At 32.9% G+C, this 26,433-nt stretch overlaps 2 protein-coding genes across 4 annotated transcripts in view; both read right to left on the reverse strand.

Moving 5' to 3' along the window:
* LOC110104351 (DEAD-box ATP-dependent RNA helicase 28) overlaps nucleotides 1–11,911 on the reverse strand; it is a 46,293-nt gene extending 34,382 nt beyond the window's left edge. For 2 of the 3 annotated variants that reach the window (XM_028699178.1, XM_020833414.2), the window contains exons 1-5: nucleotides 11,200–11,911; nucleotides 5,832–6,008; nucleotides 5,569–5,637; nucleotides 5,343–5,449; nucleotides 2,324–2,402 (exon numbers count right to left, since the gene is read on the reverse strand). In XM_028699178.1, coding sequence (XP_028555011.1) covers nucleotides 2,324–2,402; nucleotides 5,343–5,449; nucleotides 5,569–5,637; nucleotides 5,832–6,008; nucleotides 11,200–11,598 — 831 coding nt within the window. In that variant the 5' untranslated portion in view covers nucleotides 11,599–11,911. Of the gene's footprint in view, nucleotides 1–197; nucleotides 277–2,323; nucleotides 2,403–5,342; nucleotides 5,450–5,568; nucleotides 5,638–5,831; nucleotides 6,009–11,199 lie in introns of all 3 variants that reach the window. The other variant, XM_028699179.1, reaches the window with a different exon arrangement.
* A 7,978-nt stretch (nucleotides 11,912–19,889) lies between these two features.
* Nucleotides 19,890–26,433, reverse strand: part of LOC110104372 (pre-rRNA-processing protein TSR1 homolog) — a 41,879-nt gene continuing 35,335 nt past the window's right edge. Inside the window, exons 16-22 of the mRNA XM_020833448.2 lie at nucleotides 25,931–26,034; nucleotides 25,604–25,863; nucleotides 22,048–22,134; nucleotides 21,731–21,958; nucleotides 21,211–21,289; nucleotides 21,079–21,142; nucleotides 19,890–20,239 (exon numbers count right to left, since the gene is read on the reverse strand). Of these exons, the coding sequence (XP_020689107.1) occupies nucleotides 20,127–20,239; nucleotides 21,079–21,142; nucleotides 21,211–21,289; nucleotides 21,731–21,958; nucleotides 22,048–22,134; nucleotides 25,604–25,863; nucleotides 25,931–26,034 (935 nt within the window). The 3' untranslated portion in view covers nucleotides 19,890–20,126. The remainder of the gene's footprint in view (nucleotides 20,240–21,078; nucleotides 21,143–21,210; nucleotides 21,290–21,730; nucleotides 21,959–22,047; nucleotides 22,135–25,603; nucleotides 25,864–25,930; nucleotides 26,035–26,433) is intronic.

Genomic DNA, 26,433 nt, shown 5'->3' on the forward strand with positions numbered 1-26,433 from the left:
TTGCCAAAACACTAATGAATCAACATTTCACAAAGATAATTGGAAACAAAAAGCATAAATATTAAAAAGGAATAGCAAAAAAGATTAGATGCTATGCTTCCTTTACAGGAAAAGTATCAAATAATTTCTCCACTCAAGAAAGAATTTCCCTTTTGCACATGATGGGGTTAGAATGATAAGTAAACATGATGCCTAACCTTAGATGAAAGCCCTCCAACAACAAGACAGCACCTTATATCAGTGAATTGAGAAAGCTTCTCTATCATACTATGAACCCTGCATTACAAAAGATACCTCAAGTTTATTGATTTTTACCTAAAATCTTCAGAAATCACAGGAAATACAACCACCATTAAATATAATAATGAAAAAGGAATTTAAAAAGACCCGCGATAAATGACAGCAATTAGCTGGGAACTAGTAATTATGTGATCGAAAGAAGAGGAAATGAAGGTTAAATTTAAATTCTTGTTATGCTTTAGTGCCAGTACGTTAACATATCATGCCTCTATATCCCTGCATTTAAATACCATTTTTAATTATGAAGTATTTGAAAACCATACAACAGCATTGAACTCGAATAGAAATGTTAGATAATTCAGAAACATACATTAAATGTTAAATCATCCATTGAATTTCCTACCCATAACTAACTAACCAGCAACAACAACAACATCAAGCCTTTGTCCCACTTCATGGGGTCGGCTACATGAATCCTTTTTCGCCATTGTGTCATGTTAAAAGTCAACTACCCAAAAAAATAAGGCAACTACCCATAACTAACTAACCATAACTAAAAAAGATAATTGTCCTTGTTCTAAGATAAATATTTTATTAGAGTTTTAATAAAGGATAATTAAAATTTATTTTAGAATTTATTAATAAAAGAATATATGAAGTCGTAATAAATTAAATTATGATATAAATTAGATTTAAAATAACAACATATTTAAGAGTTAACAATAATTTATATAGAAAATGAAGGTATATTTTATTAGTTTTTTAAATGGAGAAATTATCAAATATAGAAAATTTATTTTAGAAATTAATTAAATTATGATTTTCTATAATAAAGTGGAGAGAATAAATTATATTGAAAAATAATAATATTAATAATAAATATTAAGTGTTTTTTATAACTAATTAAATAGATATGATTAGATATATAAGTTAAAATAATCATATGAAATCATATAATATGATAGGTGTCATTTTATTGAAGTCAGATCAAGGACATTAAGAGCAAGCAATCCTAGTCAAAGTGAGTAAGTATATTTCTATGTTATGGTAAATATATTGCTTCTAATTACATTGCAAGTTATTTACTTTACTATTTTTTTAACTGTATTGAAAATGATTCATCTCTCGCATATTAAATGATTTACTTTATATTACTGTATAAAGCATAAAGTAAAACTGTAAAAGAAAGTAATATTAATGAAATAACTAGAAACATGTGATTGTATGTGCATGTTGACTGATGGAGCTCACCCCCTTATGGTATTGGCTGGGGACGCAATGTATCCATGCACATTAATGAAAAAGATTATGGAAATGAAAAAGGAAAAAGAGTACCTTCATCGGTATTAAATTAGAAGGTGACACCTGAGACAGCTGTATTATTAAAAAAGGATAAAGATATGATATATTTGACAAATATGATGTATGCACGTTTTGATATGAAATGATTAAATAAACTTATTTTATGCTCATGCATATTGTTATTGTAAATTAGAAGCATGTTTTACTCACTAAGCTATAGCTTACTCTTTGTTGTCCTAACATTTTCAGGTATAATTTAGTATAATCAAAATGAATAGAAGAGGTGAAAACGTATACCGTAAGCTAAACGCTCCAAATAAAAGGTATTTATGATATTTTTTTTAAATTATGAGGTTTTAGCGGCTCTTTCAGTTTTGAGATAGTTTTAGATTAGTTGAAATTTAATCTACTGCCCGACCGTCTTTTCTCACCTCGTTAATTCGAGTCTTCGGGTCGGGTCGTGACACTAGCATTATCCAAGTATTAACTGACATAATATCCATAAAATAGTACGATAAAAGTAATTGTGCTTCTAACTTAAAGCAAACTTGCCAAAACACTAATGAATCAACGTTTCAGCGAAGTTGCCAAAACACTAATGAATCAACATTTCACAAAGATAATTGGAAACAAAAAGCATAAATATTAAAAAGGAATAGCAAAAAAGATTAGATGCTATGCTTCCTTTACAGGAAAAGTATCAAATAATTTCTCCACTCAAGAAAGAATTTCCCTTTTGCACATGATGGGGTTAGAATGATAAGTAAACATGATGCCTAACCTTAGATGAAAGCCCTCCAACAACAAGACAGCACCTTATATCAGTGAATTGAGAAAGCTTCTCTATCATACTATGAACCCTGCATTACAAAAGATACCTCAAGTTTATTGATTTTTACCTAAAATCTTCAGAAATCACAGGAAATACAACCACCATTAAATATAATAATGAAAAAGGAATTTAAAAAGACCCGCGATAAATGACAGCAATTAGCTGGGAACTAGTAATTATGTGATCGAAAGAAGAGGAAATGAAGGTTAAATTTAAATTCTTGTTATGCTTTAGTGCCAGTACGTTAACATATCATGCCTCTATATCCCTGCATTTAAATACCATTTTTAATTATGAAGTATTTGAAAACCATACAACAGCATTGAACTCGAATAGAAATGTTAGATAATTCAGAAACATACATTAAATGTTAAATCATCCATTGAATTTCCTACCCATAACTAACTAACCAGCAACAACAACAACATCAAGCCTTTGTCCCACTTCATGGGGTCGGCTACATGAATCCTTTTTCGCCATTGTGTCATGTTAAAAGTCAACTACCCAAAAAAATAAGGCAACTACCCATAACTAACTAACCATAACTAAAAAAGATAATTGTCCTTGTTCTAAGATAAATGAAACAAAAGATGCAGTAGAACTAGCTCTACACAATGCTAGATGTTTAGGCAAATATGAGATGGGTATATGCATCATAAGCTATCTTGCATGGGAGATATATTTCAACCATGGTTTTCAAAAAACATTGAAATCAATTTGGATCAGCTATTTCTGATCAATTTTGCCTGAATGCCATCCAACCGCAAGCTGGCATTTGTTTCCTTGTTGATATTCTGAATTCTGATATTATCTTATTTATTTCATCTGCTAACAAACATTTCTTTGTTCCACTGCCTTTGGGTTTCAAACCAGGGATTCCAAGTTATATACAAGAGTAAAAAACGGCACTATGCCAACAATTTCTCTTGTTAGATAAAGGTTGAAGATGAAATTTCAAGTAAAACAGTTTTGTAAATTTTTAAACTGATATCAAGTATACATCCTCTTATAAAACCATAATAATCCTTAAAAAATTATAAACCAAAATGAAAATTAAATAGAAAAAACTCAAAATAGCACCAAACTATTCGTTTATGACCAATTTAGTAACAGAGTATCACGTTGCCCCAAGTTAGTCCCGCCACCCTACAAAATTGATCCAAAATAATCCCTCATGTTGTAATTGTGACATAAAATTGACCCAAATTTAGTCTATCAACATTACAAAATTGATCCCAACTTAATCTCAAAGGGACCATTTTGGATCAATTTTGTATAGTCGAGGGACTAACTTAGAGCAACGTTATAATCAAGGATTAGGGAATAAAATGATCATATATTCATATATGAATAGTTTGGGGACTATTTTGAAACTTAACCGAAAATAAATAATGTGATATTATTATAACTCATAAATACCAAAAGGTATTACTACAAAATATAGGATACACAACTAATAAGTTAAAAATGAAGTTCTTAATCGTCATCCAAATTTATTAATAAAATATATGATAATTTAAAAGTTCATAATTTATTGTTTATATAATTCCTTTTAGATGTCTTAATGTCTAAAATTTTTGTAAAATCCAATGCGAGAATAATCTTCCCGCTCTAAAAAAAAACTTTACCAAATTGGAAACTAATATTAAATGTAACAATCCACAAAAAGAGAGGTTGCCCAAAGAAAAAAAGTAGTCATTTATTCAAAACTATTAGTGCTCTAATCTATATAAGGAATGTTCTGAAATATTATTGGGAGGAAACGAGTTCAATTGCTACATTCCTAGTAAATCATTTTCATGGTACAATTTAGAAAGCAAAACACCAATCGAAACCCTCGCCATTTTTTTTTTTTTTTTTTTTTAAGCATAAAAACCCCATTTTTATGGTTATAAAACACTCATTATTTCCACTAAAAAATGATTAAGAGTGTTGCATGTATCAATCAATACCATCAAAACACTAAACTAGATCCAAAAGCCAAAAGATACATCTTCATTGGATTCAACTCAAAAAAGATATAAATACTACCATCCCAATACCAAAAAGGCCTTAGTCTGCCGAGATGTTACATTTCGTCTTCTTCACTTCCCCCGACCTTGACGGGCAACATGAAGGTGTTGTTGGAACCATCGAAGATCGAAGGAGTGCCCAAGAGAGCAGCATGAAGCAAGTGTTGATCATGTGGAAGAACCTACCAGAGTACGAGACCACGTGGGAGTCCTATCAGGTTATTCAGCAGCCATTCCTTTTATTCCACCTAGAGAAAAAGGTGGCACTTTTTGGGAGGAGTGTTGATATGAGAAAGGGCGGCTCAACCAGCTGATCCAACAGAATTTTACAGAAGCAACATTAGGGGTTTCAGCCCCCCTTATGGGGCCCATCAAACCTATAATTCCATATGTAGGGAAAAGGAGTAAGGAAGGAATTAATGTGGGGTTTGAATTCAAATAGGATAAGGAGATATTTAAGGAAAGTTTCCTAATTGTGTTTAGGATGGTTTTTTTTAATTTAGGAAAGCTTCGTAATTGTGTTATTATATATTAAGAAGGATTTTATTTAAGGAGGTTTTAATTAGGAAGTTCCCAATTACGTTCTTTTGTGTTGTAGCTATATAAGCAGGGGTTGTCTAGGGTTTAGAGCATGCTTTTAAGTTGGATTTTCTGCTGTAGTTTTACTTGGAGGCTTCCTAACGGTGTCTAGGTTGTTTAAGAGAGCCGATCTACCTTTCGAATTGTAGATCACATGTATCTTGTTATTTTTATTGAAGTTTTATTAAAAAATTAATTTCCGTTTTCGTTTTTACAACAGTTTTTATACTGTTGTTTGCTGTTTTTGCTTCCACACATATCACATTGCTGACTAATGCACATACAACTTTGCGTCATGTATAAAAATAATTTTATAAAAGAATACAAGTTTCACCAAATTAGTCAAATGGAAATAAGAGTAACATAAGTTGGCTTACTGAACAGCGAGCTCCCGAGCAGGAGTTAAAATTAAAACCCGGGTTGCATGAATGTGCTTTGGCCGGAAAAGTAAACGCTCCAACACAGGCAAGGCAAAGGCAGCTGTCTGAGTGGTGAAAACAAACAAGGTAGAAAATTACACATTAAACTTAGATGTGCGTACAAATAAACATGCATATCAAATAAAAAAGGTACTAAGAGAATAGGCGAAGTTCCAATGATCACCTTTCCAGAACCAGTTAAAGCACTACCACATATGTCACGACCAGTTAAAGCTAAGGGGATGCATGCAGCCTGCATGAAACAGATGGAATAGCTTAAGTTAAAAAAATAAATAGTGCTGACAAGAATTATTTTGATTGCCAATGATAGGCGTAGAAATCACTATGCTCGTAAAATAATCATATTAAACCAATGTAGGATATCGCAATGTGCCTTTAATCATCAAATACATCATAACACTAGAGTTGGTTTATAATGAAGAAAACCTGAATTGGAGTTGGTTTATGGTACCCCAAGGCTTCACATGCCTTAAGTAGAGGGCGTGACAAATTAAGCTCAAGAAAAGAATTTGCATGAAACGAGGCTCCTTCAGCTGATGCAAAAAAATCAGTGGAGGCAACGACAGAGTTTTCACCGTATTTGTTTTCAGATGCAAGACCTTCCTGATAGAAAATCATAAAATAAACAACCAGTCAAGGAAGAGCCAAAAAAAAGAACACTCAATTTGTACAAAAAATGTACGCATGCATAAAGATATGCATCTAAATGCAAATTTGAATGCATGCATTGCAAAAAGAAAAAGCAGAAGTGGATACTTAAAGTAGTAGCGTTAAGAAATAAGCAAAACAACAATAAGCTATAAAGGTATGTTCAAATAACATCTAAAAATGATCAAATAACCAACCATAAATGCTTCAAAATATTCGTCTCTCAGAAAACAAAATTCACAATGAAGTTCCAAGCATATTTATTGGACCCCTGGTTACTCATATTGTAAGGTGATTAGTAATATAATCAACAAGTTCCCATATTCAAAATAGAGATAAATATTAGCTATCCAATATCCCTTTATAAAAATAGGCAAGCTTGAAATAGAATCAATCTGCGCACCATAATAAAAGTTGTACTTAATCATGTTTTCATGGATGCTTGAGGAAAACTAAGCCCATTTTTCTTTCCTCAATTGTGAACATGTATTTATCAATTGTTGTACCCAACAACAACAAAAACAACAAACCTTTATCCTGCTACGTGGGTCGTCTAGATGAATCTTTTTTTTTTCCATTACCTCCTATTAAGAGTCAAATTATCGTTTAAATCTAATAAAAATGATCATTCTTAATACTTTCTATGAAACTCTTTTTAGGTATATCTCTGCCTTTCTTAACATAGCTATATTTCTTAACATAGGTCAGATCTAATACATCTCTCCTAATAGGTTCAGCAAAAGGCCGACGTTTTATATGACCTAACCATCAAAGGCAACTCCCTATAATCTTATTTATCACTGTAGCTACTCCAACCCTCACATATATACTCGTTTTGCATTCTATCTCTAAGTGTAAAGCCACTCACCTACGTGAGCATCCTCATCTCTGGCTCACTTAACTTAATTTTATACTTCTCTTTTAATAGCTGACATTCTGCAACATAAAGCATTCTAGGTTTCACTGCCAACTTATAAATTTCTCCCTTAAGTTTGAGGGGTACTATTATATCACACAACAGACCTGATGCATTTCTCCACTTCAACTACCCAACTTGAATTTGGCTAACAATATCTCCATTTATTACACCATCGCTTTGAATAGATCCGAGATATCTAAAACATGCACACTTTTTAATGGCTTGATCACACAATGTCATAATCCCATCAATAGATCTATTACTACTAAAATTATACTCCATGTATTAAGTTTTAGATATACTCAAATGAAAACCTTTAAAATCTAAAGTTGACCTCAATAATTCAAGTTTTCATCAACTCCATATCTAGTATTATCAACCAGAAGAATATTATCAATAAAAAGCATACGTCAAGGTACATCCTCATGTAAATGTGTAGTAAGAACATCCATTACTAAAGCAAAAAGATATGCTTAAAGTGATCCTTAATATAATCCAATTGAAATAGGAACATATTTGGTCAAACCACCATATGTTTGAACGTATACATATCCTTAATGATTTGAGCATAAACATTATTAACTCCTTTTTTTTCTAGAACTCTCCAGAGAACTTCTCTTGGATCTTTATGATATGCTTTCTTTAAATCAATAACTAATATACATAGATCCTCCTTACTCTCTCCATATTTCACCATCAAACCTCTCAACAAATGTATAGCTTCTAGTAGACCTAACTGACATAAATATAAACTAATTTTGGGAAACAATAGTATCACATTATAACTGATGCTTAACTATTCTCTCCCATAATCCTAATGCAAGACATAATAACTTAATTCCTCTATAATTCGCACACACTTGTGCATAACCTTTATTCTTAAAACTACGAACCAACACACTCCCCCACTTGTCTAACATCTTTTTAGTCTTCAATAATATTAAAAAGTTTAGTAAGCCAAGAAATCTCTTGATCTCCTAAGTATTTGCACACTTCTATTGTAATATCATTAGATTCTACTACTTCTCCACAGTTCATTTTCTTTAAAGCATTTTCAACTTCAATTTTACTAATATGATGATAAAAATAAAAATCCCTCTTCTTTTAAGGAGCTAAAGTCACAAAAGTCAAACATATATTCTCAAAATCTTCATTGAAAAGTTTATTGAAATATCTCATTCATCTATGTTAAATATCCTCTTCTAAATATAATAATTTTTTTATCTTCATCATTAATACTCTTCACTTGAACTAAATCTTTTATATCTGATATCTCTTTGCTTGACTAATATATATATATATATATATCATTGCTTAAAATTGTGCAATATAAGGCCCGCCTCAGTGCAATTCCAATGAAAAACACCTCAAGGCTTATGCCTCTAGCAATTTTTATGAGGCTTGCGCCTTAGCTTGGCTGAGACCTGACTTGAGTCAAAAACCTCCAAAAAGAACCTCCCGGGAACGCATTAGATATTTACTGGGTCCGTAAAACTCACTAGGATAAGCGGTATTATTGAACCAGACGAAACAAAGACAGGGAACGGGTTACCTACTCCTAACGGTCAAAGCGAGCCTTCAATTCTTCATGAAAGAATGAAGAATGAATCAAATCTCCCCAAGTAGGATTCGAACCTACGACCAGTCAGTTAACAGCCAACCGCTCTACCACTGAGCTACATGCCTCACCTCACTAGCATGGCTACGCCTCACCTTATTTATATATTATTTTTTGTTACAACTAACATAAATCACGCCTTCATGCACATTCGAGCCGCAACAACTTCCTCTTGAATGCCTCTACATCCAGCCCATGGCCTTCGTCGCAGCCAAAACCGTCGTAGTCGTCACCGGTGATCACTTGAAAGCAGCAAACCACCACCTTAAAAATTTTGGAGTATTAATCTCATCTTTATGTTGATGAAAAACATTTATAAAAGATGAACATAATGAAAATAAATTAAGAAGAAACATATTGGGAGGAATTCGACTCCACCGGATGAGATAGAGGATAGACCAATTTGTTATGGCAACAACTCAAATAAAGACCATCTCAGTAATGACAGTACTCTTATAATATTTGGATTTCAATTCTATTTCACGTAATTTATTATTTGTCATTTTACATCTTGTGTAATTTTTTGTTTCATATTTATGCAAATTTGTTAATTCATAATTTAATAGAAAGTTCGTATGTCATCATTTAACATATTATTTAAGTATTATATAAAAAATCACTTTTGACCTTTATTTTCAATTTACGCAATTTTTTTTTATTTTAAGGCTTACGCCTCAAAACATCTTGAGGCTTACGCCTTGCCTCATGAACAAAAAAAGGCTCAATACCTGACTGCGCAAGTTTTAAACCTTAATATCTAATCTATTATGGAAATCACTAAAAGCTAAATTTTTTATATCACATATTGCTTCTTTAATATATAATCACTGATTTAACACTATCATTATCGGGTCTCAAGCTCATAATGAGAAAAATAGAGGGTTGTATTAGTTAGTCGACAACCAGTCTAAATTTTATCAAACAATCACAACATGAATCCCTTGTCAATGTACCTGTGAAGACAAAACCATTTTTCTTACAAGAAAAAGCAAAAAATAATAGATTTAAGAATAAAAAAGCCCTCTCTAGCATAAATGTGATATGAAAAGACCCATTTACATGTTATACACTAGAACATAGAATCAAATATGTTTGACATTGCGATAGGCCCTATTGTATAGACAGGAATAAAACAAAAGCTAAAAGGAACATAAATAAATGCACCTACATACGGTAAACATCTAGAGGTGAACCAACATTAAAGCAGCATTACATCTCCTGATACTACAAATGCATATTCTTACAAAATCATGGCATACATTTTTCAACTGCCAGAAAACTCAATACTGAGCCTAAACATATTTTTCATTGAGTCTCAGAATACAACAATAATGACCAGACTAATAATACAGCTGAATGAGGATAATTGAATAATTCAACAAAATTATAAAAGAATTGATTCAAACGCAGCTTATTATAGGTATTTTAAGTTTCTTGATATGCAGCAGTCACCTTAACATAGCATGTAAAGGTTCAGAAATAAAATAGAAATAGAAGTAGGTTAGAACTCATGAAATTGAGGGAGATCAGTTTTCATTTCAAAAATTTCAATGAAATAGAAAACATAAGATGAATTGCATCCACTTTGGTAAGAACAAATTCATGTGAACAACCCATTTGAACATTTTTAACAACTGGATGATGAGATTACCTAATGGATTACAGATTTATACCTAAAGCATCCTTTTTAAATATGAAAAGGTCCTAATAAGATGTCCTGTTCATCAATTAAATCATATTTCAAATAAGATTTATTTTAAATTTTTTAAAATAAGAATTATTTTTCAAGTACCAAATGCCAACTGCCTTGCATGATGCATAATAAATTGATGTTATGCAAATCATCCAGCCAATATGACTAGCCCAATTCAAACTTAAAACATGTTGCATCTTTGCATCAGGAATGAAGACATTATGACTTCATAATCAATCAATAATGCATATCTAATAAAGATTATTGAATTGCAGCATCAAAAATACTGCTAATTCAAGTCAGATACTAGATTTGGTTGTTTTTATATTATCATAAAGATGTTTGGAGAGAAACCAATGAATTAGTCATTTGGTTTTAACTCCCAGCACTAAAGTTATTATGAATGAAACTCTAAACAGTTTTTTTCACAAACCATGGTATTTTTATTGGGAGTCACCTCAGCTACACCAACAATAATTCTAGAGCTAATGGCATGAGGATAAATACACCTCAATTTTTCAGTTGCTGGCAAGAAACCAAAGCCAGACTTGGGTCATCTCCATCCACATCCACATCAAACACCTAAAATCCAAATTCGTCCAAGCAAATATGTATTTCACCTAAAACTCAAAGTCAGAAATCCGTCTAACCACGGTCAATAAAGTGAGGCCAATTTCATAAAAATAGGCCTTTATTCCAACAGTGGCATGCATTAAACATGGTCTCTAGAGATCACAAGCATAACAATAATGAATAAAAAGCAGCTCTCATACAAGTTATATCATCAATTCATGCTTCCATCTTCATATCCAACTTCGCAATTCAACAGAACTTATACAGCATGTTATTACGCACGAGAACCGAGAAAATAATATTATTCAATTAATTTAATCCCAAAAATAGCTATAGGGTATACCTGCTTAGGGGATTCATCCTCCACGTCATCATCTTCTTCTTCTTCGTGGTCACTTTCTCCTTCCTGTTCTTCCACCCCTTCCCGTTCTTCCACCCCTTCCCGCTCTTCCTCTCCTTTCTGTTCTTCATCTTCGTCGCCCTCCTCATCCTCTTCGCTGTCATTATTATCGTTGCCTCTTCGGTCTTCGTCTTCTTCTTCGTCGTTGTTAGGAAGCGATACAGGGCGAATTTGGAGAGCTTTTGAGATCTTGGCATCAACCGAGGTGGTCCTCCGCCGCTCGTGCTCATCATAAACAGACTCGGAATAAGATCCAAACTCCCAAGGAGATTGGCAAATTTTTTCTTCTCTATCCTGTTCCTCGTCCGAGCTTCCACCCTCGAAACAGAATTGGGGATCCATGAGCGCCAAAAGACTGCGTTGTAGCCGGATTTGAACAGAATATAGCCTAAATCTTGCAAAAAAATCAAAATGACAACTTTTCCTGTTGCTCCACCGCTTTGCAAGTAAATCCTGGCATTGCCCGGATTCAACTTAAATCCCAAAGTCTCACGAACACCGTTTTTATCTCACACGCCGGTACTCCCGCCGATTCCTACTCCAGCGAGCTCCCGCCGATGCCTTCTCCAGCCAGCTCCCGCCGGGGCCAACTCGCTTCTTCGCCGTCGAGGGTTTCGGGAAGGAGGGAGACGGGATTTGGGGGGAAAGAGAGGATGGTTAAGGATTTTAGTATTTATATTATTTTTTTATAATAATTAAACAAGATATATTAATTATATTTATTAATTAAATAAATTAATGTTATTTATTATTTAATTCGATTTATGCATAATTTATTACATTTAAATTTTACAAATTATTAATTATTCATTTATTAAAAATTTAATAATACCTAATTATGCTTTAATTAAAAATAAATTTTATAAATAATTATTAATATATAACATAGGTTTGGTTTTATTCATTTATTAAAAATAATATCTAATTATGTATTAATTAAAAATAGATTTGATAAATAATTATTAATATATAACATAGGTTTGGTTTAAGTGTTCCATAAAATTTCAACTATTTTATAAGTTAAGACAGAATAATGTATTTAAATTTTATTGGACATTTATTTGAATTTGATCCATGACGAAAAGTGAGGATATTTTGATCTAAATAGAATTTTGTATGTATACATAAATAATTTAGGAATTATTTTGAAAATTTTCTGTAATAATGCATTAAATTTCAAATTAGCCTCTTAATTATTCATATATGATCATTTTAATCGCAGAACATAATGCTGTTTCAACTGGCTATATAAATATGATCCAAAATTATCTATTTTATAATCAATTTGGTGAAATCTATGGGCCAATTTTGAATCAATTATATATCACAATTATATTTTGAGAGATTATTTTAAATCAATTTTGCATAGTTTTTGGATTAAATTTGAGCCACATAATTCTTCAAAATTAATTGGTAATATAAGAATAATTTGGGAACTATTTTTTTGTAATAATTATTATTAGTTAATTAAAAATTATTATTTAAAGTCATATATATATAGTGTGTGTGTGTGTGTGAAGCTAATTTCTTTATAATTTTCAATTTAATTTCCTATTCATTTACAATTTTTAAAATTACTTCAAATCAAGTTAGACAGAGATGGGTGAGACGGCAACGACAAACGGACTGAGGTAATTTTTTTTCTTGGTTGATTTCAGCTTAATCTTGTATTGATTCAATTGGAAAGATATTTTATAAATTTTTTGTGCAGTGAGATTTTTATTATCCCATGTTTAGTTAATATATTGAACATGTTCTAGTAGAAATTGAGTGATTTGATGATTGGAAGTCATTTTGTGAATGAAGAAAATAAGCAAATTCACTGCCAAAGTTTTATCATTTTTAAAACTAACTATACTAATCCCATGCCCGGATGTAAAAAGTTGAAGAAAATTTTTTAAAAATTTATTTTGGCCCCCCTTAAAAACACTTTCTTGCTCCGCTACTGGTGGTAATAATGAAATATATGAGTGACATATTTGATATTAAAATTACCAATGGGTGATATGCATGAAGTATAAAAATTTCGAATGTTAGATATGTAAATACCATGATATAAAGTGATATGTATGTAAATCTCCTTACATTTTAATTATATAAATTCTTAAATTACAAAACAAATAGCCAAATAATTTACCTAAATTTAATTGGATTTAACACCTATAATATAAAACCATTTTAAGGATTTGATTTCTTATAATGCCTTACAAAATATTTTTTGTTGAGCTAATATAAGAATAACCTCCATTATTTCTCTCAACATTTTTATTTGTATTTATCCATCTAAAATAATAAATTGACATATAATTTAAGATAAATAGTAATTATCAATTAGTTATATTTATGATGTTCTAGAAAATAAATGATAAAATAAATGGCGGAGTCGGAAATTTTTTTAACAGAGCCCAAAATTTATTCTGACAAATTTTCCCTCAACATTTTTCATCCGAGCTTGGACGAGTATAGACAATTGTAAAGCAAAAAAAAAAAGATCAAACACTAGTCATAATTAATTTTTCCAAATTTACAAATCATTTTTAAATCAAATAAATATTGATTATGATATATTAAAGTTAAAAAAACAAATTTATTATTTAGGCTTTCTATGTTTACTTTTAACTACTATTGATATATCATCAAAAAATTATCTTGATCTGGCACAAATCTCTAGGCAAAAATCAAGTTGGAAACTTCAAAAATTAAATTTGGGATCATCTGAACTCCAATTTCAGCAAACATATAGTCAAACTAAGCGTCTCGGAAATACGAACCCAATGACACCAAAGTCAACTCGGTCTGAGCACAAATGTGTATGATTCAAAGACCTGAAGCGCTGTTGGAAGGTTCAAACCACAATTTAAGTTGCCAAACCGTTTCCAAACATAACGTGCTTATAGTCGAATTGAGCGGCTCGACGAGACAAATCCAATGAGTTCAAGATCGCCAAATTTTGACATCATTGAGATCTTCAAATGTCTGACGAACGTTACATGATCAAGGGATTCAATATCGGCCGTCCATCGAACCACTCCACATTTGCCCCATATCTCTCACCTATTTACGGGCCATGTCACTCTATAAATCTATAAATAAACCCATCATTTCTCTTGAGAGGGGACCCAAGCAAGAAGAAGAATAAGAGAAGGATAGGAGTGAAGAAACTCCTCCTCGACTACCGCCGGAATTCTGCTCGACGCCCGAGTGAGGCCGAAATTCGGCCCGACGCCCGAGTGACACCGAAATTCCGCCGGACGCTCGAGTGACGCCGGAATTCTACTCGACTCCCAAGTGACGTCATAATTCTGCCCGACTCCCAAGTGATGCCGGAACTGCCTGATTTCCAAGTGACGTCGGAATTCTAACTGGCTTTGAATTCAGCTCGAATACACAACTTGTTTGTAATCAGATTTCAATCTAGAAGTGTAACATTGTAATCTGATCATCCTAAATTTAAGGACGAGTCAGCCTTTTGTACCTCAAATAAATACTAGTTGAATTATTTCAGCTAGGCGTGGCCCCGTGGTTTTTTCTCTTTCTAAGGTTTTCCACGTAAAAAACCTGGTGTTATTATTTCTCCCATGTTTGTGGGCTAGGTATACGTACAACGCTGAGACATAAGTTTTTCAAATCTATCGCCGCGTATATTCAAGTCTGCAACAACTATAACATTCATTTGTTTTTAAATTGTATGATATTAATAATTGGATTGATTTAATTTTGAAATTAACATGGATAAAGTGATACTGGCATTTCTACACTTTTTTTGTATAGCTTGGTATGTGATGCCGTGGATATTGCTTGGTTCATCGTCATGTTGTTAATTAGACTGTTGGATCTATAGATAAGCTTCATCATAGCATGCATTATTGATCGGTGGCAACAACGGTACAATAACTTTAATGTAAGGCATGAAATCCCTACGATTGCCTGCCCCATATGTCCACACTATTTTTTGTTATTTTAAATCCTCAATTAGACATTGTATTTTTTTTAGTGCCCCCACTCGTCCCCTCTTGAATCCACCCATTGATAAAAAAAGCATTTTATGTCTTAGCTTTGCATGAATAAGACACATATTTTTTTTTATGTCAAAAAAAAAAAAAAATAGCGGGACTTGGCATCAATGAAAAGTTAAAAAATTGACATGGGGTGGTTTTTTTTTTTCATAAATTTTTTTTAAATCTATGATACAGATTTCCAGTAGATTTTTTGTCGTAAATGATAATAAAATGAAGATGTTTATGATGGAACTTTTATGCTGAAAATACTAACGGATTTTTCGCGGAATATTCCTAAGAAAAAGCTGGTAGAACCTCGTCGAAATGTTCCACCTAAATTTCTTTTATATTACCGGTTCTTGTTGTTAATATCGACACCTCTTCTTGTTCTCAACCTTGTGTTCATACCTCCCCATCTAAGCCAATATCACATTCTTCTCATATTCATGGTATAGCTCACTCACGTGTTACTATTCTGCATGTCTTCATCAACACTTAACATTGAGACTTCATCTCCATCCCAGGCTCCCATCTCTAATCTTGATAAAGATCACATTCTCCCTAATCTAAATTTCCCCATGAAGGAATCCTCTTCCTCAGAACAAATCTCTCTTCATAATTAATCCTAAGCTTCTTTGTATTCTTGAAGCTAAAATTCTGCATAATGTGGTTACTGACCCTTGGTTTATCAACTCTCATAGGATTTTTGAGCATGAAAGTAGTTGTAACGATTTTGGTTTTTCAACCCTGGGAGGATTTGGATTAAATGAGACTCTTCTCATTTTCTCTCTCTCTTTCACCTTCTCCTCTTCACAGATCATTCATGGTACCCTATTTGCAGGCTATACTCCTCTTACTATGTTTTTTGTTATCTACGCTGCCAATTCTGCTGGAGAGCGTAAGATTCTATACGATATTTAAGGGACTTGGAACCTTCTCATGACATGCCATGGAATATCATGGGCGATTTCAATTGCTACATGTTTGATTTTGATAAGGTCGGGGTGTACCTATTTCTACTGGTAGATTGGGGGAGCTTAATAATGTGATTTTTTAATGTGGAGTCCAGGAGCTTGCTTCGATTGGTCTTTTTTATACCAGGTTTAATCAAAGGGTGGATCAATCCATTCATATAAAATTAGATAGGACTATGGTGAATTTTGCTTTGCTTGACATTTTCTTTATGGCTTACTATAAGGTGGTACCTCTTTTTGGCTCTGACCACACTCCTTTGATTTTTATGGCTAGCACTTCATATCTAATTTATACAAGGTTCATGTTAAAAAATTATTGGGTATATATGAATGGCTTTTGGGATGAGGTTTTATCTGCTTTTGTTAGACCTGATGTTGGAAGTCCTATTGCCTCTTTTTATCATTTTCTTCAAATCTTAAAGACATCACTTATAGGAAAGAACTAGGTTAATTCCAATTTTCTTTCTAATTCTATTCTGGAGTTAAAAAATTTGAAGATGGAATGCCTTGCTAATATTCAACTGCAACCCTTAGACAAGGTTTTAAATTCTTCTCTCAAAGAGATTAATGAGAAAATAGAGGTTTTACATTCTTCTTGGACTTCTTGGATCTCACAAAAGGCAAAAGCAAAATGGCTTACAAACGGTGAGAATGATTTGAGGTTCCTTTATGTTAGGATCAAAGCTAGGAGGAATAATAATGTCATTAAGGAGATTTCTACTCCCCTTGGTCATTTTAATTCATATTTTGACATTGTGGTTGCAATTGTTAATAATTTTAAGGGTCTTTTCAATTCTCGTAAGCCTATATGTGTTAACAATTTCAACATTCCTCCTGGCAATTTCGTTCCTGCTCATTTACTTAGCTCTCTGGTTGCATCGATCACTAATGAGGAAATTAAAAAAAAAAATTATTTACTCGGTCATTCGGCTTCTTCTCCTGGCCTAACGGTTTCTTTTTTGCTTTCTATAAGCACACTTGGCATATAATTGGTTTGCAAGTTTGTAATGTTGTTAAAAATTATTTTAATATTGGTTATCTTCCTAAAGGGGTCAAAACTTCTACGATTACTCTTATTCCTAACATTCACATGCATATGATATATCAGATTTCAGACCGATTTTCCAGTGCAATGTATTTTATAAAATTATTGCTAAAGTGATTGTCGATATGCTGAAGCTGACCCTACCCTACATCATACATGAAAGTCAAGCTGGTTTCATCTCAAAAAGATGTTCCACCGATAATATCATTCTAGCTTCTGAGATTCTTAGGGATTTTAAGACAGTAAACAAAGGGTTCTATGAAAAACTAGACATTAAAAAAGCATTTGATTCTATATCCCGAGAATTTCTTATTAATCGTCTGAAGCAAAAGGGATTCCCTGATTTGTTCATTAAGTGGTTTAAAGGCTGATATGTTTATTTTTCAATATGCCTTAATGGCTCATTAGAGGGGTTTTTAAATCTTCTTTTGACCTTCAACAAGGGTGCCCGCTATCCCCACTTCTCTTCTGCATTGTTATGGTGGGCTATCATATTGCCTAATAAACCTCGCATCCAACAACACCTTCTTAGGGTTGACTTGCAATGGTATTTCTGTGAGTCATTTGATGTATGCATATAATCTGCTTATTTTTGGGGAAGCGTCTTACTATAATTCCAACTACTTGAAAACTTCCCTTCAGCTCTTTGCCAAAGCCTATGGGCTCCAGATAAATCCCAACAAAAGTTCTATTATGTTTTCTAATAATGTTTTTGATGATTCTGCTATTGCTGATATTTTGGGGAAGCGTCTTACTATTCAACTATGGGCATCTCATAGTTGAATAGCTTCATCACCTACTTAGGTATCCCGATTTCTATCAAGAGGCTTAATGTTTCTCACTTCGAACCCCTTCAGAGCAAAATTTCTTCTCTACTTGAGGGTCGGAAAGTAAAATTTATTTCTTTTGCAGGTCTCGTGCAATTCCTTAAATTCTCCATTGTTAATACTATTGCTTATTAGATACGAGGTTCTATAATTCCTAAAGGTTGCCGTAAGATCATTACTAAATTATATTCCAGATTTTTATTCCATAGTAACATTAATGAAAAGAAGCTTCATCTTACTGCTTGGAAGAACACTTCTAAACCTAAGTGTCTGGGTGGTTTTGACATTCCATCTATTGATTCCCTATATCATGCAACTTCATGTTCATTCATCTAGAGAATGCTTAAGCTAAACTCTCTCACTGCCACTTGGTTTAAAGCTAAATATGAATCCTTTTGGAATCCACCACCACAAAAGGCCTCGATAGCTTGGAAATTTATTTGCTCTACTGCTCTTAAGATTAAAGGCTCTATCTCTTTAGCAGTGACTCCCCATTGCAACTTTTCTTTGTTTTGGGACCCCTCGTGCAATGGCAAACCGATTTTTGAATTTGGCATTCCTTTGAGGATTTCATATAAATCTATTAATGCTTACATTCATAATGGGCAGTGGGTATTATCGATCTTGTCACCGGAATTTGTGCATGAGACTATTTGGGGCATTGGTATTTTGGAGCAACCGGCCTTGTCCTAGGAAGGCTCTTGCAATCCGAGCTTCAGGAACTATACCTCTTCTTTTTACTCTGATTTGGATGAAGTGAATTGGGCAAAGTATATCTGGCACAAAAATTATTCTCTTAGATTTTCTTTTTAATTATGCTTGGATGACCATGATTGAGAAGTTGATATGTGCTGATTTGCTTATTAAAAGGGGCATTCAAATGTAACATGGTTGCTCATTGTGTCAGTATGCTTCAAAAACTCATTTTCATTTGTTTTTTGAGTGTGATTTCTCTTACTTGGTTCTCTCTGCTTTGCTCCTTATTGGATTCCTTCCTATTTAGACTAAACATTATGCAAACATTTGACTTCCTTGAGAATTTTCAGCATTTTAATGTATTGGAGAAAAAATTATGCTACCATATTATTTGTTGCACTATATACTACCTCTGGAGAGAACAGAAAAATTGTAGGTTCTCTAATGTCAGGCCCTTGATTCTATTATAATGGCCATCGAACTTGTTATTCGTTATAAATTGAGATGGAAATTTTGAGAAAAAGCTAATGGAGCAATTTCACAGCCTTTTTCTGTGATTTTCTAGGATCTACTCTCCGGTCTTTTATTCAATTGGTTTGGGAGTTTTTTGGGTGCTAGACAATGATGAAAAGGCCTTCACATTGCCATTCCTTCTATGGATGGTCTTTTGGCAACCATGGAATTTCGATTAATGGCCTAGTATGCTTATGGCTAGAGCTCTGTTGCGATGTTCCTCGTGCTTCTGTCTCGTTTTGTTATGCTTTGCGGCAACTGTAGCTTTCTTATGAAAAAAACTTAAATCAAATAATTTATTTTAAAATGAGGGTAATATATTAATAAAGAATTAAAATTTACATTACAATAATTGAAAAACTATCTTAACCCAATCTATTCCTTCATTAAATGCATCTAATTGAAGAAAAAATGGTCAAAATATGAATTTGCAGTATTTCTTTTATCAAATCCTTTTGCAGGAAAAGCTTAGATCACTATTTTTTTTTTCTGTTTTTAAGAAATTTTATACTAAAAATAGTTTTAAAAAGCAATCCTAAACAAAACTTTAAATACATAGAACATAAAAAGACAATCAGAATATTCAACTTGCACAGCATAATCAGATTATCAAAAGATTATGTATAAGGTACAATAATGAATCAAACGATCATTTATAAATACTCTGGCAAAAGGCAACTCGAACGGTCAAAATTCTCTTACAATTCACAGCTAAGGTATGTGCTACAAAAATCCACTGCAGGAATTGACAGTGGACGAGGTAATAAATATAGCTAGCTCATTTGAAGCAGGAATGATTTCCCAGTTTGGGAAGAATTTACTGTAATGGAAATAGCTGCTCAGGCCATTTTGGGTATGCACGCTTATACAAGCTCATGCAGACAGTATCGTGCTGCTGAATAACACCATTGAAGACGCATTTCATAGCACCTGATACAAACATGAGAGAAACATTTTACCATTTCTATAAAGTTTTAATGCAAGAACTTATAGGGAAAAAAAAAAGATTTTTTTCATTGAAATGATGAGCATCGAAGTGTGAATATTTAACATGAACAGATACTTTAATATTTAGGTTTTGTTTGGGACAACATTTTAATTGTTTCTTAAACAACTTTTTAGCACAAAATTTTAAATTTTTTGTATTAGAAAGCTGTTTTAAGAAATAGTAAGAAAGCCGTCCCAAACGAAACCTTAGTGAAAGGAGAAACTATTCTATGCGGACGCCGAACATAGCTCTACATGTAGATACCAATCAGAATGAGCCACGTCATCGATACTGAGCCGCGGTACCGAACAATACTGAGCCCCGGTACCGCGGGGTACTGAGCCACGGGTTTAGGTATCCAGACAGGATTCGGCTTCCGCACAGAAAAACTTTTCTAGCGAAAGCCAGTGCAAGGTAGTACACTCTAATAAAAAATAGATTGATGAAAGAACTTTTTCAATGAAACGAAACTTAAGTATTTCTACAAAAAGTTTTAATGTAAGCACTTGAGCTCATTAAGGGTGCCAGCAAGCTTAGTTGACAAAATTTTTGTGAGTTGTGAAGGCATTCGGATTGCATCTCGCCTGCATCAGATATGTGCTTAGACACTTTATATTAAAGGTGTTTGTGAGGACTGGCTTCAGTGGAAAAATTATCAGTATTGATGATAGCATTTTACCATGAAGAAACATTTTATTACTTGTATAAAGTTTTAATGCAAGCAGTTGTAAGGAATTCTCTTAGAGGCAAAAAAAAAAAAGTATTGAGGAAAGCATTTTACCATGAGTTCCAACAGAATCCTTTATTAAGCCTCGGCGACCACATTTAGTGTACAACTCCACCGGCTGAAGACAAGAACGAAATCCATTTCGCTAAGATGTTCAAAATAAAGTAAAAGCAGTTTTATGATTACCTTGAACCATCTAACATCCTCAGGGTTGTGAAACATATATCGCACAGTAGCTTTCTTCTTTGAAACCCTCAGGGGATAGCTGCAACCAGAAGGTAACTAATCGTTTGAAATAGAAAATAAAAATATTGAAACAAAATTAAGCATTATATCTGCATATTCATGCCTTCAAACACAATGCTTAAACAAATTATCATTATGAACAAAAAGAAACAAAAATGCTGAATAAAAAAAAAACTTGACGATTTTATCATATCAAAGCAGAAAGGGCTTAAGTTAAATCCCTAGTTTTACTTAAAGACCTTTATCAGAAATCTGCCATAACCAGAATAGTCATTACACATCATTTGAAGAACAGCAATTTGTATAAAAAGCTAAAATCCCAACCCATCTACCAGTAAATCTGTGTTCATTAATATTTCAACCAATTCATTTGTTTCAAATAAGCCTTAGATATAAACAAGAATAATTACATGTCATCAGAGACTACGAAATAGAGTAACTTCAGTAATAAAAGACTTACCCAGTTAAAATAATTTTCTTTAGTATTATCCTGTAAGGATCAACACTTCTTAACGAACCCACAGCAGCAACTGCAGGTACATCTCCATGCTTGTTCTTCAAGACGACTAAGGGCATTGGAGGGAAACTGATGGGCGCATAAATGGAGGCAATTGAAAAACTGCCTGGGAGCAAAAATCTCTCCATTTTGTGCTTATCTGAATTGATATTATCAGAAGAAAACACCGGACTGTTAAAAAGTAAAAGGTCAGAAGACGTCAAGATGAGTGGTAACAAGGCACCAAACTTGTAATAACTGAGTTAAAATAAGGTAGTTACCTAGCAACAAATTGGCGAAATCCAACATGGAAAGTGAAGTTTTCCTTGGATTTGAGAGGAACATCATAGGAATCATGTTTCTTTATGCTGCAATTTGTAAATAAACTCAGCAATCCCAAAGCTAAATCACTTCAAATAACACATACTACACTTCAGAAACAAAGAAATCAATTTAAGAAATTCACGCATCTTCAACTAGATTAACATCTGCGTCTGGAGGCCAACAACTTTGCATGTATAACAATTTTTATGAACGTCACTACGCAAAACCTAGATATTGCATCTCCGGAACCTACAAATTAAGCTTCCCAGTACAAAACCAATTACGCTAGAAGGCTTATCACATAGAAAGGAATGCCTATTTGATGTCGCGTACATATCAGATATAATCTTACGATGGTCTTACACATCAACATTTCCAAGTATGATAGTTACCTTGTCGTAGAGCCACAATCAGGGTTTACCAGTTGGGGTGATGTTCACAATTTTGGCAGTACTTAGATGAGTTTCACAAATTTTAGTATATATCAAATAAAAGGTTAGAAAGAAATATATAGAGAGGAGGGGGCGGGGGGTGGGATTTTCTCCTCATAGGAGAAAAAAGGAGAAAAATAATTTAATTTTTGCATGTTCTAATCTTTAAACTTAGGATGATGCAGTTGATTGTGATCAATAACATATGAATAACATACAAATTGGGTTTCATCAATGTATGTGATAATGTAACAATTCATAAAATGAAATATACAATGGTCAATTGATGATCATGCAATATCAAAAAGCTCTTTTAAAAGTCTAGTTTTATACATATATTTCACAAATCAAAACCATCTAATACATGCAAGATCTCATCAACAATCAATGTATTTGATTCCAAGTCATTTAAAAGATTTTATATTGTGAAATTGGGATTATTTTTTCATAGAATTAGAGCCATAAATTCTAAAAATTTTGATGCAAGTAATTGGTGATTTAATTATCTTTATAAAAAAAATCTTGAAATTATGCATGCCACTAGTTTTGATGATGTTGAAGGGAATTATCAATTTTGATCTTGCAATTTGAAGGTTATAACTTCAATATCTAATAAAGAGAAGAATGAAAATTCTCCACCTAAATAGAGAAAAGTACAATCCATAGAGAGAGGGAGATGAACCTCTCTCCTACAAGGAGAACGACTATCATCCTAATTTTATTTCTACATCTAAAATTTAATGAAATCTTCACTCTTAAGGTCACATCGATGTGATCTACAAAAAAATATGGATCAAGTTTCATAACAATTTAAACATTCATCAAGCATGTGAGAAAAAAAAAAGAGGATAATTAGGTGACAGAGATGTCCTCTTAAAAGTTGACTTCACAAATATATTTCACCAATCAAAACTATTCAATATAATATCATGTAGCTATGCATTCAATACCAACCAATTTGAATGTCTCAACACTTTGAAATCAAAACTACATTCTCATGCAATCAAAGTCATCCATTGAAATTTATTGATGCATCTGATCAAATGATCAAATGCCCTTAAGAAGTATCAAATTCATTTGATGTTGAAGAAAATGGATCATTTTGATCTAGCATTTGAAGTTCATAACATCCAAATCTAACCGGGAAAAGTGATCTATTTCCTAGGAGGAGAAAAGTAAATGTTATATATATAATACAATAGAAAAGTTATACGTTAATAGTCACATAAGTACAACAAAATATAATAAAAATCAATTAAATAAAAATTTTTAGTGTAATTAAAAGTTAGTTATGATGAATATTTTAATACTGAAAAAGTTAGGCTATATAATGAACACATATAGGAATATTTGGAGTAAATCGACAGAATTGGAGGAATAATTTATCAAATATCACAAAATGATATTGTCCAAAAAATAGGCTGCAATAGAAAGAGGGGGGAATACGGTACTAATCAAAGGGGCACCAATTAAAATATAAATAAACTAATTTTAATTAAAAATTCAATATAAAGCAATTGCAAACCAACTATGAAGTATAGGCCTTCTTCATATTTGTGTACTTTTAAATTGAAAAGATTCTTAGTGGATAGTTTTACCCGCCTATTGGATCAATGAAAAAAGACAGAATTTTTAAATTTGAGAGTACATGGGTAAAGGAAAAAAAGCACAGCATATAAGGATGAGACGTCGAATCGAGTGAACTCAGCTGCAATCAACAATTTTAATTTTGACTTAGATATGTTTAAGTCGAATCAACATTAATTAATTTTGAGTTTATTTGAGTAAAATATTTTAATTTTATTAAATCTTTTTTAATCACAACAACAACAACAACAAGCCTTTATCCCACTATATGGGGTCGGCTACATGAATCCTTTTTCTTTATTGTGTCATGTTAAGAGTCAAATTCTCATCTAAATATAAAAAATAAAGGTCATTTCTAATATTTTCTAATCAAGTATTTTTAGGTCTAGGAGCTATTTTGCAGTCAAAGTACTAAATCAAACTTTGGATATAGTCTAGGACTACAACAGCCTCACAAATAGCCGAGGGGCTATTTTGACCCTTTGCTCATTATCTGAACTATAAAGGATAGCGATGATGATTCTTACACCTCTAAAATTCAGACCAAGATGGCAACCATGGTTTCAACCAAGGTTTTAAAAGGCGAAATCGAGAATCGAGGCTTTTTTTCTAAGTGAGGCGAGGCTTACGCCTCAAAATGAATAAAATAAATTAATTTAAAACTATAAATAATGATAAAAATTAACAAAATATTATGTCAACTATGAATTTGAAGATTTGTTTCAAGAAAATATTACTGGAATACAAGATATAAAATAAACTCACTTAAAAATAAAACATCCCCTTGGGATCAAACACGATGCAGGAAAAATAAAACAGGATGCAGTCAAAGTCATGGATCTCGTCGAAGTTTGTTGAACACGACGCAGGAAGAAACACGATGCAGGAAAAATAAAACAGGGAATGAAAGTTGTCGAAGTCGTCGAACTCGTCGAAGTTGAAATCGTCGAAGTCGTCGATGTTGTCGATGTCGTCGAAGTCGTCGATCTCGTCAAAGTCGAAGTTGAAGTCGTCGTTAGGGAAAGTCGGCGGGAGCAGGGATCACACGACCGAACGGGAGGAAGAGAACGAGTAGACGACGAGAGAAAATAGGGAATGCAAAAGAGGGAGCGGCGGAAATGCTTACAAAAAAGCCCTAATCTCTATTTACGCATGACTGGCGAACAAAAATATTCGAGGCAGCGCCTCATTGCCTCGATGCCTCGCGCCCTGAGGCGTACGCCTCAAATGAAAAAGGCGTACGTTTTGTCCGAACAACCGAGGCTTACGCCTTAGTTCGCCCACTTAACGCCTCGACTCGAGGCACGCCTCAAGGCTATCGCCTCAAACGCCTTTTAAATGGTTGGTTTCAACTGAAACAAATAAAAAATAAACAAGCAGCATAACATAAAATATCCATTGACAGGAGAAATGCCTACGCTGAGAAAGATGAGATTTGGTTTCATAGCTAAATGTAAAAATCATAGAAATGAAACATACCGGCCAATATAAGTACCTGAAGTGAAGGACAGACATTTTAGACTCATGCTGTAGAAGGCCACAAGCTACCATCGGAAACTTTTGGGACAAGTTACATATTTTAGATGCTAAATCAACAGCAACATCCTTCACATGAAGTCTCACATATGAACCAGCTTGTACGGAACTATCCACATCTCCTTGATCAATCTTTAGAGCTTTAGCAAGGACATGATTTTGGGTTTTGGTAAAATTATCAAAATTAAATATCCTTCCATATTCTTGTGGCAAAGATTCCTGTTAATGCATAAAAATTTATAAACAACATGATTATAAATTAAAAGATATAGGACAACAAACTTACTTGAGGATCCCACGAAGACGTCCTAAAGGACTTCAGACCTCTATACTTTGCAAAACGTTTTTTTGCTGGAATATCTAATGGAGTATCCACTTCATCTGGAAACTCTGGAATCCCAAAAAAAATCAATATCACATGAAGCTCAACTAAAAAAAAAAACAAATAGATAAGAAGAAAGATAAGCAAAGAGATACAACGAGAAGATATCTGAGATTTATAACTTAGCACCATGCATTAGCCGCCCCTAAATTTTTTTATCTAATACTATGATTTTATTACTCTCATAAGTCATAAGCAAATTGCAGAATATCGTCAAAGTAATAAAATAAAAGAAGGGGTGAATGCTCCTCAAATATATTACAAATTCGATAAAACTAAGCTAAAATGTTATAAATTGCACCGCTAAGAAAAAGGTAACCAGAGTTTTGGTAATACATTTTGTAGAAAACTCTAAAAAGGCTGGATGATGTCGCAGTTTAATAAAATGGCTTGAGCTAAAAATAGCA

This window comes from Dendrobium catenatum, unplaced genomic scaffold (genome assembly GCF_001605985.2).
Source record: "Dendrobium catenatum unplaced genomic scaffold, ASM160598v2 fragScaff_scaffold_1220, whole genome shotgun sequence".
Classification (NCBI taxonomy): Eukaryota; Viridiplantae; Streptophyta; class Magnoliopsida; order Asparagales; family Orchidaceae; genus Dendrobium; species Dendrobium catenatum.